General features: G+C 41.5%; 1 protein-coding gene across 8 annotated transcripts in view; it reads left to right on the top strand.

Moving 5' to 3' along the window:
- Depdc5 (DEP domain containing 5, GATOR1 subcomplex subunit) overlaps positions 1–19,073 on the top strand; it is a 148,909-nt gene extending 129,836 nt beyond the window's left edge. For 7 of the 8 annotated variants that reach the window (XM_071615617.1, XM_071615634.1, XM_071615628.1 and 4 more), the window contains 5 exons: positions 9,529–9,698; positions 12,924–13,095; positions 15,813–15,873; positions 18,038–18,120; positions 18,302–19,073. In XM_071615617.1, coding sequence (XP_071471718.1) covers positions 9,529–9,698; positions 12,924–13,095; positions 15,813–15,873; positions 18,038–18,120; positions 18,302–18,594 — 779 coding nt within the window. In that variant the 3' untranslated portion in view covers positions 18,595–19,073. The remainder of the gene's footprint in view (positions 1–9,528; positions 9,699–12,923; positions 13,096–15,812; positions 15,874–18,037; positions 18,121–18,301) is intronic. The other variant, XM_071615649.1, reaches the window with a different exon arrangement.
- The last annotated feature ends 210 nt before the right edge of the window (positions 19,074–19,283 follow it).

Consider the following 19,283-nt stretch of genomic DNA (forward strand, 5'->3'; position numbering starts at 1 on the left):
TTAGTCTCCTTTGCTGATATCTCTTCAGCAATCTGATATTTCAACATTGCAGCAGGTAGGCCTCGTTCTATAGGCTGGTAGAGCCTTCTCTGGGTCCTATCTTTATGTCTTGAAGCATCTCGTGAAGGTCAGTCAGTGTCTTTCATTATCCCAAGGTCTAATCACTGCTAAATTTTCATCTCTATCCCACACCATGCTTTCCAGTTTAAGACTCATCCATTCATCTCCTTGACTGTCAATTAGATGGCTAAAGTACATTGTTTAGAGCTCTACCTTCCCACTCCCTTGCCACCATCATCTCCTTCTCCTTTAGTCTTTCCTTGTCATTTTGGTTACTTAGGCCAGGCAGGAATCTCAGTCACTGTCCTGTTCTTTCTTTCCCACTCTACATCTAGTCCATCAGCAAGTTCTGTCTTCCTTTTATCTACCTTCAGTATTCTAAGCCACTGTCATCTCCTGCGTGTGATACTGCAATCACCTCTTGACCTTTTTTCCCCCCATTATCTGTTTTCCACACAGAATACAGAGAGACCACTTCAGATGTAAGTAGGATCATGTGTTTTTTCTAGGCAGCATTCTCTCGTGACTTTCATCTCACTGGAATTAAAAGCCAGTCTTTAGCCTCTCAGGTTCTCCCTGATGTGAGCTTCTTACTCTGCCCTATCTTCTGTGGTGGTCCTATGCACTTTGCTGACCCACATTGGCTTCTGTGCACGTAGCTCAACATGCCAAGCATATTTCTGCTTCTGGCTTTTTCCTTCTACCTGAGGCACCATTGCTCGGATAGCCTCAGGAATTCTTCCCTTCAAGTTTCTCCTTCAAGGTCACATGTGATTGAGGTCTTCCCTGATCCCCCTACAGTCTCTGGGCCCCTGACACCCAACCTTTGTCTGCTTTGCTCTTATCACCTCTGGACAGTGTGTGTGTGTGTGTACAGCTTGTGAGTCCTTTCAAGGATTTAAGTCCTTCCAAGGACTTAAGGTGTGTGATGAACTTCTTTTTGTTAACTGACTGTCCTCACTCCTACTTAATACATAGTTGGTTTCTGTTAATACTTGTTGAATATATGAAAAAATATTAATGTAGTTTGGCAGAATTTGGGGAAATTGAATTTTGAATATTAGATCTGGAATCGTCAAACCTGAGCAATTAGTTGCTGAATTGTCAGAAAAATAGTAGTTGTTCTGCTGTTCATTCTGATGCTACCAGCCTGGCAACAGACAAGCTGCCCATCCCCTTTCTTGTATGCATGGTCCTTCCCCTGTGAAAAGACAAGGAGATGTGTGCATGGTCCCAAACCTCTTGCTGCACTTACTACTTGTGCAGTTACTACTTCTGGAAAATGCTACCAGTGTTGTCATCTTGACATACTTAGTTTCTGGAAGCTCTGTTGACAATGTGTATTCAAATATCCTCCTTTCTGAAGTCTTCTTCTATAGGCTGGTAAAATCCTCTCCTGACTTCCATAGTCTTTTGCTCAAGATGGGATTCAGATTATCTCAGTTTAGCTTTGGTTCTTAGTGCTTAAAAAGAGCAGTCTATAGAAAAATAAAGTCATGTGCTCCCAAAAAAAGGAGAGTAGAGAGGAAGATAGGGTTTATGTCCAGGGCAGGAAGTTGATTGGAACTGGTGTTTGCTATCTGGGGTCTGTGTATGGGCTTTAGTGAATCTGAAACTAGGCAGAATTTTGCATGTATGCTTTCTGGGGAAACATCCTTTTATTAGCAAAAGTAGCTCCCATGGTTGTTATAGTGGAATTTTATTCTTTCAGTCTCTTTGCCTATCACTTCTCTACTTCTTTTCCTTTTAAATCTGATAGCTAGTTCTATCTAGTGACAGCTCTCAGACCTTTCTGTTAAGATACGAGATGTTTCACTGCAGCATTTTTCCAGGTTAGAATATAGACTTTTACTGTGTCATTTCTTTATTTATTTTCTTGGATACTGGGGATTGAACTCAAGGGTACTCCACTACTGAGCCACATCCCCAACCCTGTTTTTATATTTTATTTAGAGACAGGGACTCACTGAATTGCTTAGCACCTTGCTTTTGCTGAGGCTGGCTTTGAATTTACAATCCTCCAGCCTCTGAGCTGCTGGGATTAGAGGCGTGTGCCACCATGCCTGGCTTGTGTCATTTATTTAAGTAACAAAGATCTATTGTGTTTATTAAATTATTGTGGTGCTGGGAAGGGAACCCAGTGCTTCACATATGCTAGGTAAGTGCTTTCCCACTGAGCTACATCTCTACCCTAAACTATTGTCTTTAAATTGGGTCATCATCAATGTTTGGATTTTTCTTCAGAAAAAAAATATTATCACTCATAATGGAAGAAAGGCCTATATATTATATGTGACCTGTTCCTTTTCCATTTGCTTTTTGTGTGTTTCTTTTGACATGTTCCTTTTTAAATACTTTTGATTCTCAATTGGCCCTTAGTAGTTGGAAATTATTTTGAAATCCTTGACATTGGCAAATGGTCCTATCTGGATTCACTCATGGTAGGTTTCACTTCCCTGTGTTGCTGAGTTGGGAAGCTACAGGGGCATCTGAGAATCTGGAAGAAGCAATGCCACATGCCTGAGCCTCTTCACAAGTCTTCTACTTGTCAGCTTTTTCTTTTTTGGGGGTACTAGGGATTGGACTCAGGGGCACTTGACTACTGAGCCACATCCCCAGCCCCATTTTGTATTTTATTTAGAGACAGGGTCTCACTGAGTTGCTTAGCACCTTGCTTTTTCTGAGGCTGGCTTTGAATTCTGAATCCTCCTGCCTCAGCCTCCCAAACCACTGGGAATATAGGCGTGTGCCACTGCGCCTGGCAGTTTTCCTTCCTTCCTTCCTTCCTTCCTTCCTTCCTTCCATCCATCCATCCATCCATTAAACACAAAGGGGTGTTTTACCACTGAGTTATATCCTCAGTCCTTTTTAAATTTTTTCTTTTTTTTAAATTTGAGACAGATTCTTGTTGAGTTGCTGAGGCCCTCACAAAGTTGCTAATGCTGGTCTTGCCTCTTACCTCAGCCTCCCAAGTTGCTGGGATTAGAGGCATGTGCCACTGTGCCCAGCTCTCTCAATCTTTTCTTGATGGCCTGCTGGATCTCAGGGTCAGGAGGGCTTATAGACTACCTGTGTCCAAACCCTATCACTTGCACCTTTTCCATAGCATTCCTGGTTGGTGGGAGCCAACTCCTTTTTGAAAATCCTTTTGATGTGGCACTCACTACTAATAACCCTCACTTCATTCTGTGGTAGCTCTAGTTGTTATGCTGAATTTCAGTTCCCTTTGTGGGATTGTGTTCATTTTACTCTAGTGACACTGATCCCTTCCCTGTGTCATTAATGGCACCCTTGCTGTGACCTGGGTGAAGGATGCTAAGTCTGATCTTCCCCTGGGTTTGCATATATTTATTGGATTCCATATATCTCTATGTCCCCAAAAGGTGAATAAGTTGGTTCCCATGGAACACAAGGAATGACTTTACTGAAAGTGGTATTTTGGCTTGGCTTTTACCTTTGTCAACACTTTAACCCTGCTGGAAGCATCTATAGGTCAACCCTGAAGTATAAAACCAATGAAACATTTTTTTCCCCATCTTGAGATTTGTTAAAATATATTCATACATGCACACAATAAAACAGTATAATTTGATCAGTTTCATTCCCCAGAACCTCCATTTTCCTTCCCCTTGATCCCCTTCTATTCTACTGGCCTCCCTTCTTCTTTTTTTTTTTTTTTTAATTTGTTCTAATTAGTTGTATATGACAGTAGAATGCATTTTGACAATTTATACACAAAGGGAGCACAACTTCTCAATCCTCTGGTTGTACATGGTACATAGTCACACCAGTAGTGTAATCATACATGTATATTAGGTAATAATGTTTGTCTCATTCTACTGTCCTTTCCATCCCCACAGCTGTACCCCTTCCCTCTGCACAATCCAGAGTTCCTTCATTCTTCCCTACCACCCCCTGTCCCCCAGCCTACTATGGATCAGCATCCCTTATCAGAGAAAACATTGGGCCTTTGGTATTTTGGGATTGGCTTATTTCACTTAGCATGATGTTCTCTAGTTCCATCCATCTACCAGCAAATACCATAATTTCATTTTTCTTTAGACTGAGTAATGTTCCATTGTGTATATGTACCACATTTTCTTTATCCATTCATCTGTTGAAGGGCATCTAGGTTGGTTCCATAGTTTAGCTATTGTGAATTGAGCTACTATAAACATTGATGTGGCTGTGTCACTGTTAGTATGCTGATTTTAAGTCCTTGGGTATAAACCAAGGAATGGGATAGCTGGGTCAAATGGTGGTTCCATTCCAAGTTTTCTGAGGAATCTCCATACTGCTTTCTAAAGTGGTTACACCAATTTGCAGTTCCACCAGCAATGTATGAGCGTGCCTTTTCCCCCGTATCCTCGTCAACACTTATTATTGCTTGTATTCTTGATAATTGTCATTATGACTGGAGTGAGTGAGATAAAATCTTAGAGTAATTTTGATTTGCATTTTTCTAATTGCTAGAAATGATGAACATTTTTTTTCCATATATTTGTTGATTGTTTGTATTTCTTGTTTTGTGAAGTGTCTGTTCAGTTTCTTAGCCCATTTATTGATAGGGTTATTTGTTTTTTTGGTGTTTAGTTTTTTGAGTTCTTTATATATCCTGGAGATTAGTGCTCTATCTGAGGTGTGTATGGTAAAGATTTTTTTCCCATTCTGTAGGTCTCTGTTCACCTCATTGATTGTTTCTTTTGCTGAGGAGAAACTTTTTAGTTTGAGTCCATTGCATTTATTAATTCTTGATTTTATTTCTTGCGCTTTAGTAGTCTTGTTAAGGAAGTTGGGGCCTAATCTGACATGGTTAAGATTTGGGCCTACTTTATCACTATTAGATGCAAGGTCTCTGGACTAATTCCTAGGTCCTTGATCCACTTTGAGTTGTGTTTTGTGCATTGTGAGAGATTGGGGTTTATTTTCATTTTGCTGTATGTGGTTTCCAGTTCTCCCAGCACCATTTGTTGAAGAGGCTATCTTTTCTTCAGTGTGTGTTTTTGATGCCTTTGTATAGTAGGAGATAACTGTATTTATGTGGGTTTGTCTCTGTGTCTTCTATTCTGTACCATTGGTCTACATGTTCGTGTGAGTGATGTGTTTTTTCCTAACCTTTTAACTTCAGTCTGTGGGTGTCTTTTCCTAGGATTTGAGTCTCTTGAAGACAGCATATTGTTGGGTCTTTTTTAAAATCCAATCTTCCAGTTTATGTCTTTGGATTGATGAGTTTAGGCCATTAACATTCAGGATTATTATTGGGATATGATTTGTATTCCTGGTCATTTTGGTTTATTTTTGGTTTTTAGCTTGATTTAGTTTCATCTTTGCACCCAATGCAAATAATATACACCTTTAAACCAAATATCTCCTATTAAGGTGTCTATAGTTTTGTCACAATAAACAGAAATGATGTGTTCAATTATTGTCTATAATATAAACAGTAAGTTTGCTGAAAGGGTTTACCATTTCTAATGATAGACAATGAGGGAACAGAATTAGTGTGAGATATGATGTTTATGAGAGAGGAGAGAAGATAGAGGAAAAAATTTAAAGTAAGAGAGAGAGAGGGATTAATAGAGGTTGGCTGTTAGTATGAGAGAAGTGAGAAAGAGAATCTAGGGAGACAGGTAGGTGAGGAAAAAAAAATTATACAGATTAAAAAAAAGTATAAATATAAGGATACACAACAAAACTGTAATGTACTATTCAGACATCCCATTCCTCAATAAATTGTTGCATGAAAAATATTTGGATTAAAAGATGGTAGAGATATGAGGGAAAGGGCAAAAGAAATAAAAAAAAAAAAAAAAAAAAGGAAAGTCTCAGTGGAAAATTGAACAATAGCTTCCGCTAGCTTTCAAAAAATTTCTTAACTTCCACTCTCTGCCGATAGGTGGGGTTGTCTGAAGTTTAATGGTAGCTCCAGTCCCGTGGGTGCCAGCAAGATGTTCTCATACCCTCCTCCAGTCTTCCCACCCATTTCATCCCCATGAGCTGAAGAGAGCCTGGTTTCCTCCAGTTTCTCCAACTGAGCTCCCTTTGGGGAACTGCCCCTAGTCTCTGACTTTCCACAGCTTGCTAGAATCAGACTGGCCCATACAAGCCCAGCTGCAGTCTTATGGACCTGGCTTCAGATTCCCAAGGCTCTGCCTTGCTGCACTCCCAAGATTCAATACCATTTCAACTTGTAGGGAAACCACCAGGGATGCACTCACACAAAGGAGAGACCCTACAAAGAGACAGCCAGATGATGGCCACTAGCACACCCAGCAGAAAGACCTCAGGTGCAACCAGACCTGCAGGTACCCCGACAATATATCTTCAGGCCCTGGCTGGTATCCCTAGACTGAGACAGCCATGTCCCAAGATGGCAGCGGTGGCAATTGCAAACCTGTGGGCCCTGACTAGTGTCCCAAGATGGTGAGGGCTGCATGTAACCAAACCTGCAGGTACTGTGACAGTGGACTTCCAAGCAGCAGGGGGCAGCGGGCAGCCAACAATCCACTGGTGGTCTGCTGCCAGTCTGTAGGCTAGTGGCAGGCAATCTGCAGGTGGATGTCAGGCAGCAGTGGATGGGCAGGCAAGAGGCAGGCAAATGGACAAATGGCGGACGGTATGCTGGTAGACAGCCAGCTATCAGGCTATTGTGGAGGGTGAATGGGGGGTAAACAGCAGGGGATCAGTGGACAGCAACAGCTGCCTTGCAGAGAAACAGTATTTCCTCTGCTTGAATCCTGAGTCACAGAGCCACAAGAAATGAGGTCTTCTTCCAGTCCACCATCTTGTATCTGTCTCGGAAACCAGTGATACAACCACTTGGCAGAACAGTTCCTTTGGGCTTTTCTAGACCAGTCTGTGTTGAACTTAATATTCCAGATGGGAAAGAAGAGATGTATGTGGTCACTGTTGATGTTTATGAAGTGACCTTATTTTTGCTGGGTGCTTTTTACCTGAGGGGGAGGGATACAGTGTTTAAGAGTAGAGAGCAAAACTTTCTTTGATTCGGTCTGTGAAGTACAGGGTCAGTCTGTCTGTGTCATGAATCAGAAACATGAAGCAGAGACAGAGGTGCAGCTTTAGGATCAGAGTGGTCAAGTTAAGGTACCAAGTACCTTAAGCATAATGGACAGTGTTTATGGAGTTATGCCCAGGTCTCACCTTGAGATTTGGTGAGCTCCTGGCTTAAATGGAGAGCAGAGGGAGAGGAGGGGAGATAGAAATGAGGAGGCTTGAGGAGAAGGCAAAAGGGAGTCTATAATCCTTTCTCTGCTATGTTCACTTGTTCCTCACCCCTCCTCTGTGAAACAGCTAAGCTGCCACCTCTCAGTTTGGAGACAAAGAACTAAACCAGAGCTATATTCTCAGAAACACATACTAGTAAATGGCAGAACTTAGGTCTTCCAACTCCAAATCCAGATCTTTTGTATGTTTTAGTTTTGAGAGAAAAATAAGTGGTACACCTGGCAGCTAAATGTCAGTTTACCTGGGTGCCATTCAGTGCCCTAGCTAACTCTTCCCTGCCTCCTATTAGCAGCTCAGTAAAACTGCTGACTCAGGATCCATTTTATCCTTGTCAGAGATAATACAATCCAATGCTTCTACCTGCAGACCCAGGACTAAGTTGAGTACTTAAGATAAATAGAAACCATTGAACTCATGGGGGTGGGTGACAAATGAAGGGCAGACCATAATTTATAGAAACCTTAGGTGTGACAGTATCCAAGGCAGGCAGAACAGAGCCTTGACCTTTTAAAATTTCTGAGCCTATTTCAATCCTTTATCTAGTAAGGAACTTGATTTTCTGACACCTCTCTAATATATTGCTGTCTTGGATTGAGTAGGTTTTCTGAACAAGGATGCCAGAGGATAAGCAAGTTTGGCACTAAGCCAGTCTTCCACCAAAGGATGATGGAACAGAGTGTTAAACTTTATCATGAGGTTTTATTTATTGAGAAAAGATTATAGAACTAATGCCTTCCTGGATTGAAACCAGAAAAGGAAGACTTCCTCCTTATTCTGGTCTGGGCTGCTTCTCCTTATATCCCTTTGTGGATCACTGAAATCAGATAATCTTGGGTTCAGCCTGCCTGAGGTTCTGACTCCATAATTTTAGCCAAGGAATCTTCCCTCTTGAACTTTGGTTTCTGTCCTGTAAATGAAAGGGTTGGATTTGATTAAGGAGAGGCAAACTGTAGTTTAAGTGGCCTTCTAGTTTATGATTTCTTTGCTTGTTTTATAATTGCCCATTTTTTGAAGAAGAATTTTAGGGTCACAAGAAAATTGGTGCCAAAAGTTTATATATATCCCTTGACCACAAATATACCTAGTCTTCCCAATATCAACATCTCCCACCAGAGTGACATTCCTTAAAATTCATGAAATCTATGTTGACATACTATTATCACCCAAAGTTCATGGGTGATAATATAGGATTCATTCATGGTGTACAATCTATGGTTTTGGAAAAACATATAATGACATGTATCTACCATTATTGTATCATACAGATAGTTTAACTGCCCTAAAAAACCAATTGATTTTTTTCACATATTTTTTATTATAATTGTACATAATGGTAGATTTGTTGTTTTGTATTTGTAAATGTGCACAATAGAACAATATAATTTGACTGACATCATTCCTCAGTATTTCCTTCTTTTCCCTAGTTCCATTTCTCTATCTAGTCTATTGATTGCCCTTTGATTTTCATGGGACTTCCCTAATCCCTCCTTTTTCCTCTCTACTTCCACATATGAGAGGAAACATGCAATCCTTGACCTTCTGAGTTTAAAAGCTATCTGTTTTTATAAATAAGTTTTTTTTTTTTTTCCTTTTTTATCCTTGTAATACTGGAGATTGAACCCAGGGCCTTATGCACAGTAGGCAAGTGCTCTGCCACTGAACTGTTGCCCCAAACCTTTTTATTTTATGTTGAGAAATGTTTTTGCTAAGTTGTCTAGGCTGGCCTTGAACAACTTAGGACTCTCCTGCCTTAGCCTCTGGAATTGCTGGGACACAGGTGTGTGTCACTATGCCCAGCATAAAGAAAGCCCGTTCTTTAATGCAATGTCTGTGTTTACTTTTGCACTATATTGAGTAGTTGAGACAGAAACTATATGCCCTGTAAAACCTAAAATAATTTATTATCTATTCACAAACAGAAAAAATTTGGGGACCCTGGGAATAGATGATTTCCAGAAAATTTCTAGAGTCTCTGATTTTTAAAAAAATAGTTTATATTTTTGATACCTTTATTTTAGCTATTTATTTTTATGTGGTGCTAAGGATTGAACCCAGTGCCTCAAACATGCTAGGCAAGTGCTCTACCACTGAGCTACAGCCCCAGCTCAAGTCTCTGATTTTCTATTAGGCAGTTCCGCAATTTCACATCTGTATGCTCAGTTGTTTATATTTCTTCCCCATCCCATTCCTCTTACTTTGGCCTTTTTTTATGTGCTGACACAGCTGCCACTGTCCCAGAGCAGAGGACTGTGACCCTGGATGTTGACGTGAACAACCGTACAGACCGGCTGGAGTGGTGCAGCTGTTACTACCATGGTAACTTCTCCTTGAATGCAGCCTTTGAGATCAAGCTACACTGGATGGCAGTGACTGCTGCTGTGCTGTTTGAGATGGTGAGAACTTCATGCATTTGATTAGGGCCTTGTTTTGTTCACTTCTCAGAGGGGAAGGGGCTCTTAGTAGATATCTCTTTAATTATTTGGTTCAGGCTCCTATTACCTTTTCATCCTATTGTAATAGCCTTAAGAAAATTAAACAGTAAAACATTCAAACGGGGTACGGGTTAAGGTTTCTCAACCTTGGCACTACTAACATCTGGTGCCAGATAATTCTCTGTTGTGGGGTGCTGTAGGGTGCATTTCTGTTGTGCATTGTAGGATGTTGAACAGCATCTGGCCTTTATCCACTAAATGCCAGTAGCACACTTCCACAGTGATAACCAGAAATGTCTTCAGAAATCAGCACATGTTCCTAGGGAAGGGGAAGTATTGCCTCCAGTTAAGAATCAGGGGTCTGGAGTGAAAAGCAAGTCTCTATTTCACCATGTGCTCTGGGACTTCCATCTAAGAGTAACAACTACCATTTAGTTTAGTGTACTCCTAAGGAGATTCTCTGCATAGACAAAATTTTGCTTCTTGTTTTTTTAATTGGGATGGTAATGTAGGATGCATGTTTTTTCCACCCAGTACCTGTGTGTCTTCCATATCAGCACAAATAAATCTGCCTTATTTTTTGTTTGGGTTTTTTAAAAATCATTGCTTTTTTTTGGTGGTGGTGGTGCTGGGGATTGAACCCAGGGCCTTATGCATGCAAGGCAAGCACTGTATCAACTGAGCTATGTCCCCAACCCCTTTATTTTGTTTTTAAGGGCTACAGAATTTTGGGTTATTCCATAATTTATGTAACCAATTCCTTGTTAATGAGCATAACTGTTGTTAATATGTGAGTTCTCAAACAAGGGTGATTTTGCTTCTCAGGGGCATTTGACAATATCTGCAGACCTTTTTACTTATCAAACATGGTGAGGGTAGGAGTACTACTAGCATCTAGTGAGTAGAGACCAGGGTTGCTGCTCATTATCCTAAAAAGCATAGGACAGCCCATAAACAAAGAATTAACTGGCCCAAGGTGTCACAAATTCCAAGGCTAAGAAGCCTTATTTTAACTAGTCTTTTTGCCTGTCTTTCCTCCCTCTGTTCTGTCCTGGCCTGACTCTCTAATCAGGACATTTACTCGTCCCACGCTAAGAAGTAAGTCATCCCTGGCCATTGCCCATCCTGGTCCAGTGCCTATTAGAATAAACACTCCTTATCCAGGCTGCCACTATCTTCCTGGAGCCTTCCTCAATCATCATCACAGTGTGCTACTCCTATTATACACTCTGATTTACCCTTCAAGAATATTTTTCTGTGGGTAAGCTGAGCCTGACTCCACTCTAACAGCAGCCTAAGCATTTCATTACACAGCTGTGAGAACATCTGGGAAGTTAAAAAAGACATACCTTATATGTAATCAGAGATATGATAAATTATTGTATAATGGTGTATTAAGAATTGTAATGCAAAAACAAACAAACAAACCAAAAAAATTAAAAAAAAGAGTTCACTGAAAGATGAAAGATGACCTAAGAGGAATGAGCACAGCACTGACTGGAAAGTTTTATTGTAGTCTTGGTTTGTCCCATAAGATACTGTTTCCTGGGGCAGAGTTTTGTGTGGGTCTTGTCTGCCTGGCACAGTCAGCCTCAATATATGGTGTTATCATCTTTAAGACCCTTCCCTCAGAAAGACTCACCCAGGAAGTATCCTAAAGATCCAAGTCAAGCTAGGCTCGTCCTGCACAGCTTACAAGGACACCAGCCTCTCCTTAGCTGGTTGACACCAGGATGATGCTCCCTCCAGGCAAAATTAACCCCTGACCCACTAGGCATCAGCATTTTCCTTGCGTGACCTACCTAATGACTCTATCTCAAAACAACAAGACCATAGTAGTAACATGTACACACACAGTTGGGCAGAAAAAAACATGTTTTTTTTTTTCCTCCAAAGAGTTTAGCAACTATCTTTAAAAAGTATACATTTCATATCTATACATGTCAAATCCACTCAATGCTGCTAATGCTTTAGGTGAATTTTTACCTTAAGGCAATGTTCACATTTGTTGTGAGATTTTATAAGGATAAATATTACCTAAAATAAAAATGTTGACTCAGTCTTAGGAATTAATTTGATCAAACCAGAGATCTTGGTTCTGTTGTTACGAGAGTTCCTGGGAAAAGATCTAAGAATAATTCCCTTCAACTTTTAACATAATTGTATTTGTGTAAGTTAAGGTATGGCCCATACTGTTTTTTTTTTTATTTTTGGCCAGGTCTAGCTGGGATTGTAGTCACTCGCCACAGTGTCTAAATAATTTTTAACCTGTAGCTGAGTGGCTGAGGTGAGAGTATCATCTGAGCCCACAAGTTCAAGACCAGACTGAGTAACATCCCAGGACCCTGTTTGGGGAAAAAAAAAAAAAAAGTAAATAAAATAATATTTGACACAGATCTCATCTGTATCCCAGAGCCTCATCTTTTTTTAATGGCTAAGTATTGAACCCAGGACCTCATTGACGCTAGGCAAGCACTCTACCACTGAAACATACATTTCCAATTTCAGCTTTTTTTTTCCTTTTAAAAGTATACATTGGTTTTATGGTTAATAAAAGTATCACAAAAGCTCAAAAATTGTTCCATATAGGAAAATGTTATTGATGGGAAGAAGTATGTCTTTCTGCCCCAGTAATTCTCATTTTTGGTCTTCCATCATATGGCTTTGGGGAATTTCCTAGAGAGTGGTTCTGATTCTACATGTCAGTGCTGATCACTTTTGACAGAGGTCACCAGAGTCCTCTCCACCCTCTGTCATATTCGTCTCAGGCAGTTTAAGTGGATTTTTTCTTTTTCCTATTTGATGCTTTGGACTTATTAAATTCCTGATACAGGGTAATTTAGCAGGACTTAACCTATATCCTGTGACCTTCCTCCAGTATACCACAGAATAAGAAGGGTTTTAGTTCTGTCCAGGCTGTTTTTTTTTCAAAGAAAACTCTGATGTTGTAGCAGCATGGGCCATGAAAAGGAACTTTTGTTTACATCACAGTTTTTTTGAGTATATATCAAGGAAGTGAAATTGCACTGTTTTTTTGTCATAGGCCTGTTTGTAACCAGGGGACATGTGTAAATGAACATACCAATCACTGCATGCCACAGCTCTGGCAGGTTTGCTCCTTGGGAAATATTTCTCTTGTCAGCAAGAACATGGAGATGACACTCTTTTTTCTGTACTTTCTGCTAGGTCCAAGGTTGGCATCGAAAAGCTACCTCCTGTGGCTTTTTGTTGGTACCAGTATTGGAGGGTCCTTTTGCACTTCCCAGCTACTTGTATGGCGATCCCCTGCGAGCCCAGCTCTTCATCCCGCTCAATATCAGCTGCTTACTCAAGGAGGGCAGTGAACACCTGTTTGATAGTAAGAGCTACTTCCCTCTGAATGTCATCTGCATCTCTCCTCAAGGACACCTTTCTGGCTATCTAATCATCACAGGCTAGTGAAAAGGGAGAGCCTTTCTACAAGGACCCAAAAGGATCTGGATTTCTATCTCATTCCTCATTTAGCAATTGGGTAACCCTGGATAAATCACTTAATATCTCTGAGACTCAAATCCCTTATTCCTAAAACAGGATTGACCAGAGCTGCCTTGCCAATCCCAAAGGCTATCTTAAGACCTGAAACCCTGGTGGGAGAGGGCATCATGCCCTGTAACTCTCTAGCAGTACTACTGTCCTCCCACACCCTCCTTTCATTTGCTTCAGCCTAGCTGGCTTGGGTTTCAGGGATTTGAACCTTGTGGGAGGCTTATATATGCTGTTCTGTGTAAAAAGATCCAAAAGAGGGGTATTGAAAGCAAAATAGGAAACAAGTTTTATTGGACAAAGCTGCAGTGTGTCAGTCCTTGGAGCCTTGAATGTGGTTCAAGTCCTGCATCTCAAGGAAGACAAGCAGTCTCAAGAAAGATAGCAGTACTCATCAGTTCAGAGCCTTTCTCCCAGGAAGAGGGTCATCAGTCAGAAAGGGAGCACATGGGACCCACTCTAACCTACCATTTGACCATAGTCCATCAGGTTTATGACAGATTAAAGGATGAGCTCTACTTTATACAGTACATCATTCTTTATTACCATGCATTCATTGCAGATGAACTTATTTGTATAGCTCCTATGAATCTTCCCATGAGTTCACAGATGTTGTTTTTTAATATGAAAAGCTAGAGTTGATGCCAATATGTCAGGAGTCCTGGGATATAAAGATTATGAATGGGAAAGAAGTAACTTGAATGTAAGGGAGATGCTTTCTTGCTGCGCTCTTATAAGTTCATATCATGGCTGGCAGCAGAAAACCAGCCCAGAGGGTGAGGAGGTTTTGCCAGGTGGAGCAGGCCAGGTTCAGTGTTCCTGAGCTTTTCATGTGAGAGGCAGCTCTTTTGAGCATACAACCTTCTAGAGGCCTATCTATGTTTTTTTTTTTTTTAACTATTTTGAAGACTTTTTTTAATGTGCCAGGTGAGCCCCTTCCTGCCAGAAGTCATGGACTCTGAGATACATAGAGTTTACAGAGTCTCCACCTCCACCCTTACTGAAACAGCACAGAATAGCTCACGGGCCTGCATTAGAGGATATTTTTGTGCAAGTTGATGGTTTTTCTGGCCAGTTGTAACCCAGTCTTTAAGACCAGCATCCTCGGTTTGTTGCCAACATAGAGTCCTGGTTTAAAGGAATAAAGCCTCAAATTTAAGAATCAATTTTCCTGCTTCTGGGCCTCCTTCTGGTACCGCTGTTGACCGGTGACGAGTCCTTGCTTCCCCAATGTTGAAGAATAACACCAGAGAAGCACACCGAGGCAAGGTTAGAGTGGAAAGTAGAGGCTTTATTAAAGGACAGCAGAAAAGACTTCTCCCGGAGGAAGAAGGGAACCCAAGAGATGGAATCCGTGGAAGTGTGGTTATTTCCCCTTTTTATAGTTCTTTCAGTGATGGAACTTAGGTGGGAAGGCCCGAAGGGTGGGGCACAGGTGGGGCAAAGAAGTAATCTTTATTAACATTTCTTTGGGATGGGCTCTGGGCCTTGGGCTTTTCCGGACTTCTTTAACATTCCAAGAGTTGTTCTGCTTTTCCCAGAATTCATTTTTAACATGGCCTCCATTTTGGATCTTACTCGATATTAAACCCAATTTACCTAACTACACTGACTTCCTAACTTTAAATCTGGCTTCACTTTTGTTATCTCTGCTTTTGCTAACAGTCAATTCAAAATCTTAAAAATCTGACAAGCATGTGCTGTCTTTGTGTGTTTTCCCATTAAAGCCAAAACCATTTTCTTTTTTTCCCTATTGTTCAGAATCCTCAAATTTTCCTTAGGTAGAAAGTTCCAAATATGGAAGAATAACGAAGCCACCATAGGCATCCCTATTTTTGGGTTGACTGTGCAATGGCTGCCCCAGCCCTCAGCACCTTCACCCCAAGAGCAGCCCAGGCTCTGCCGCCTGTTGCTATGTGACAGCCTGTTCAGCTCTCCCACCTCACTCAGCTCTTGGTCCATAGCAGCAGCCTTGCAGGAGTGAGGCTGGATAATGCAGTGGCTTATGGTGAGGGTACCCAAGTGCTCTGTTTCTCCCCACCACCCTAATTTCCTTTCAGAAATTCATTTTTATGTTTACTTGTTTCAATTCTCTTATCCCTAACATGGAGCTTGTAATATTTTCTTTCCCTCTAAGGAAATGGAAGATTGGTAACATAAAAACATGTTTTTGTTTTTTTTTTTTGTTGTTGTTGTTGTTTAGAAGTAGCTAATATGCATTTAAGGTTTGTCTTGTTTTTGTATTTAAAATGCTCTTTTCAGCTTTTGACATGAGATATCATTAGAATGATTCTTATTATTAAGCAGTTCACACTGGCTTCTGAGGATTCATCACTTTACTGGATCCTGCTGTAGCTCAGGGGAGGACATGGTGAACACATACATGTCCTTTCTTTGACCTTGGGATGGAGGATGATCTTCCCAAAAGAGGTTGTGTGGAAAAGCAGCTTATGCTCAAGGAGCAATAACTGCTAAGAGTAATGAAGGGCGCAGAAACCCAAATGCAGGCAAAATCTGTGATCACAAATCAACATAGAATCTTTTGTCTTACAGGCTTTGAACCAGAAACATATTGGGATCGAATGCATCTTTTTCAGGAAGCCATTGCACACAGGTTTGTCCCTTAGCAAGAGGCATTAGTAGGAAGGAATCAGTATTTATCTCCAATAGCAATTAGCAAAGTGAAACCCAGTTTGTTTTGTTCCTGGGGAAAGGGATCTCTTCCACTAATGACAGATTAACTACTTATCTCCAACAAGACTCTTTCTGAGATAAGCACTACCCTGCCAGTTCCTGTTTTTTTTTTTTAGACTTCATTGCCTTCTTTCAGTTGAGGGAAGATTTTAGAGCTCTCTCCCCAGCCTCCAATGAGAGCCTCAGTCAAGCTATTTAGAAGATAACACAAAATGGAAATATGTAAAATTTGAGACCCTTAACACATGTTGAAAAGACAATGAATGGTTAAAAAGCAATAGATGAGCTTATAAATATTTCTTGACACCTAATAAGTGTGCTAGGGAAAGCCTTCCCTAGGCTTAGCTGTCTCCCTGAGACAAGACCAGCAACCACACTGTCTCAGTATCACTAAGTTGGTGTCCAACTGCTACTTCATGTTAATCATGGTGAAAATCAAACCTCCTATTTTGTTTCATTAAACTTCTTGCTACATCTTGTTCAGTGTCATGTGAAATATACCTCCCCTACCAGGGATTCTCAGGTCTTTCTACTCTAATTACTCCATCCTTTTCTCCTGAACACTGTATCAATCTGTTACAATGATTTGGGAGCCCTGGAGAGCAAAGGTATGCATTTTTCCCTTTCACTATGCTTAGCACAGTGCCTTGCCCAAACTGGCTGTTTTTCTTGCCATTTTTCCATGGAGTGAAATTCTAAGGGGAATGTGGCTCTGAAATGATACATTTAGCCCATTTACAAGGTCCATCTCAAAAAAAGCTATGAAAAGTGTCCATCTTCCTTGGATCCCCTCTGCTCTGACTCCTATCTCCTTTAACTTCATCTGGGTAGCTGGGTGAGATTAGTACAGCCCCTTCCCTGGGATAGGAGCTCCTTGCCTTCACTGTAGTCCTGCCTTACATTCTCCCCAAGTGGGCAGTGAAATAGTCAGGGACTTGTGCTGTGTGATTAATTTTTTTTTTTTTTTTAAATAAAAGATGTTCCTGGTAACTTAAGAAAGAAATGAAGCAAGAATACTCTGGTCAGGCTGATTCATGCTGAGTAAATCATTGAACTTGATTGGAAAGTAGAGAGGAAGCAAAGGCAAAATCCAGACCATTCTTATATATGATAGATTCAGTTTGAAGATGAAAAAGCTTGCAGTGCATATTTGCCTATCCATTTAATTTGCACATTTGATTTCCTATATTTTTTTTTGTAAATTCTTAAGGAATACCAGAGTAATGCCAGCTTCTTGGATAAAGGCTAGTAATCCCTCCTGGGGAGCTCAGCGCAGAATAGGAGACAGGAAGCTTATCTCCTTAGCACTGCCTTTGTTACGTAAACCTCTCAGGCTTAGAGGGCAGGCGCCACATCTGTTAGCACGTCCTTTATAGCTCTTAGCAGTTAGGGCTATAATAAATGTGCTTTATGGAAATAGAAGAACCAGAAACAGAACAAGTTATAGATGAATAATGGCTCCTCCTGCCCATTTCCAGAGTGCAGCAAAGCAGAGAGTCCCAGGTTGTTGTTCCTCACTTTTAAAGAAAGAATTTCAATTGAGATATTTCATTCTATTTCAATTCAAGGCCTTTATTGAGTACTTTCTAGATGCTTAGCCTGAGAACAGTGGGGAAGGGGGAGAAGTGTGACTAAGGTAAATTAAGATGGGGAATGTATGTGGGTGGGTGTTGCAGCCAATTAGCACCTGGGATAAATTCCAGCAAGAGGCAGAGGGAAGACATAGGATGAGATGGGGAAACCTACAATGGGGAGGGCTACTGGGATAGCTGGGGATGTGGCAGGAGAAAGGGTTGGCTGTATGAAGAGTGCATCAGGTAGAGGGGCTTTCATTCATTGAAATCATATGGTTGACCCAGGAGATGAAAGGTGTTGGGGCACAGGAGAGCTGGAGAGCTGCTTTATGAGTAGGGGTAGAGGTTGGGGAATAGAGAGGGTGAAATAAAGCAGCCTGCCTGGTCCACCTTGAATGAGATCTTTTCATATACCTTTATCTCAAGCAGTTAGTCTTATTAGCCACTCTTTCCCCTTGTCCCTCTAGCTAAGGAGACCTTAACCAGTATACTTTCCTGTCCTTCCCTTAGGTTTGGATTTGTACAAGATAAATATTCTGCCTCTGCATTTAACTTCCCTGCTGAGAACAAGCCTCAGTATATCCATGTTACAGGTGAGGAACTATGAGCAAAAAGGTTGATTAGGGAGGACTCTGGCAGGTACATGAGCCCTGAGGGGCCTGGGCCTGTTTAGAGATCCCTTTCCCTGTTCTGAACTTGTGGTGGCAGAAGCACCTCAGCCATCTCCAGGTGCTTCCTGGTGGATACTATACAGGCCCTGCCTTTTCCCTACAGGAACAGTGTTTCTGCAGCTGCCCTACTCCAAGCGCAAGTTCTCAGGGCAGCAGAGGCGGCGGCGGAACTCCACCAGCTCCACCAACCAAAACATGTTCTGTGAGGAACGGGTTGGCTATAACTGGGCCTATAACACCATGCTTACCAAGACTTGGCGCTCTAGTGCCACAGGGGATGAGAAGTTTGCAGATAGGCTGCTGAAAGACTTCACAGATTTCTGCATCAACCGTGACAACCGACTGGTTATGTTCTGGACGAGTTGCCTGGAGAAGATGCATGCCAGCGCCCCATGAAGCCAGGCCATACAGGGCTCAGAAGGCTATGCACATGCTGGGGGCCAAGGGTTCAGGTCAGGCTCTGGGTGTCAGGTGTCAGTTTGCCTCTGCTGGTGTGTAGGGGCCCTAACTTTTTTGGGCTCCCACAAGTATTCTATTCTAGAGAAGAAAGACTTGGGCAGTAGCTGCTACTGTCACCACCACCCAGCTCCCATCAATAAGTGCCCAAAGCAGGTGGGAGGCACAGATTGTCCATGGGAGGGCTTTAGTATCTGGCAAAGGGGGCAAACAGTTCCTATGAATGTCTTTGGAGAAGGGGTGTTCCTGTTAGTATCATTTTCCTCCACCATCCATGGACAATTGGAACAGAATCTGCTGCTTCCTGCCCAGGAGTATGCACTGTGTGTAAGAGAATTCTGTGAAATAATGTACCATAGACTCAAGCCAACTATATATACCTGTACATACCCGAAGGAAATAAAGCTCCATGTGCAGCATCTCTATTGCCAGCCTCATTCCTGGCAGCAAAAACCCCACATGGAGTGGGAAGTCGTGCCTGGTCTATGCAGTAACCACAGATGATGAAGACTTCAGAATGGACTTCCTCAGAGAGGGGCTGTGAGTTAACTAAAAGATTTGTTTTCATAGGCCCTTGGGCAGAAGTAAGGTTGCTTCTGATCAAGACTAGTGAGCAGATAGTACCATAC

The sequence above is a fragment of the Marmota flaviventris genome, chromosome 1, assembly GCF_047511675.1.
Source record: "Marmota flaviventris isolate mMarFla1 chromosome 1, mMarFla1.hap1, whole genome shotgun sequence".
Lineage (NCBI taxonomy): Eukaryota > Metazoa > Chordata > Mammalia > Rodentia > Sciuridae > Marmota > Marmota flaviventris.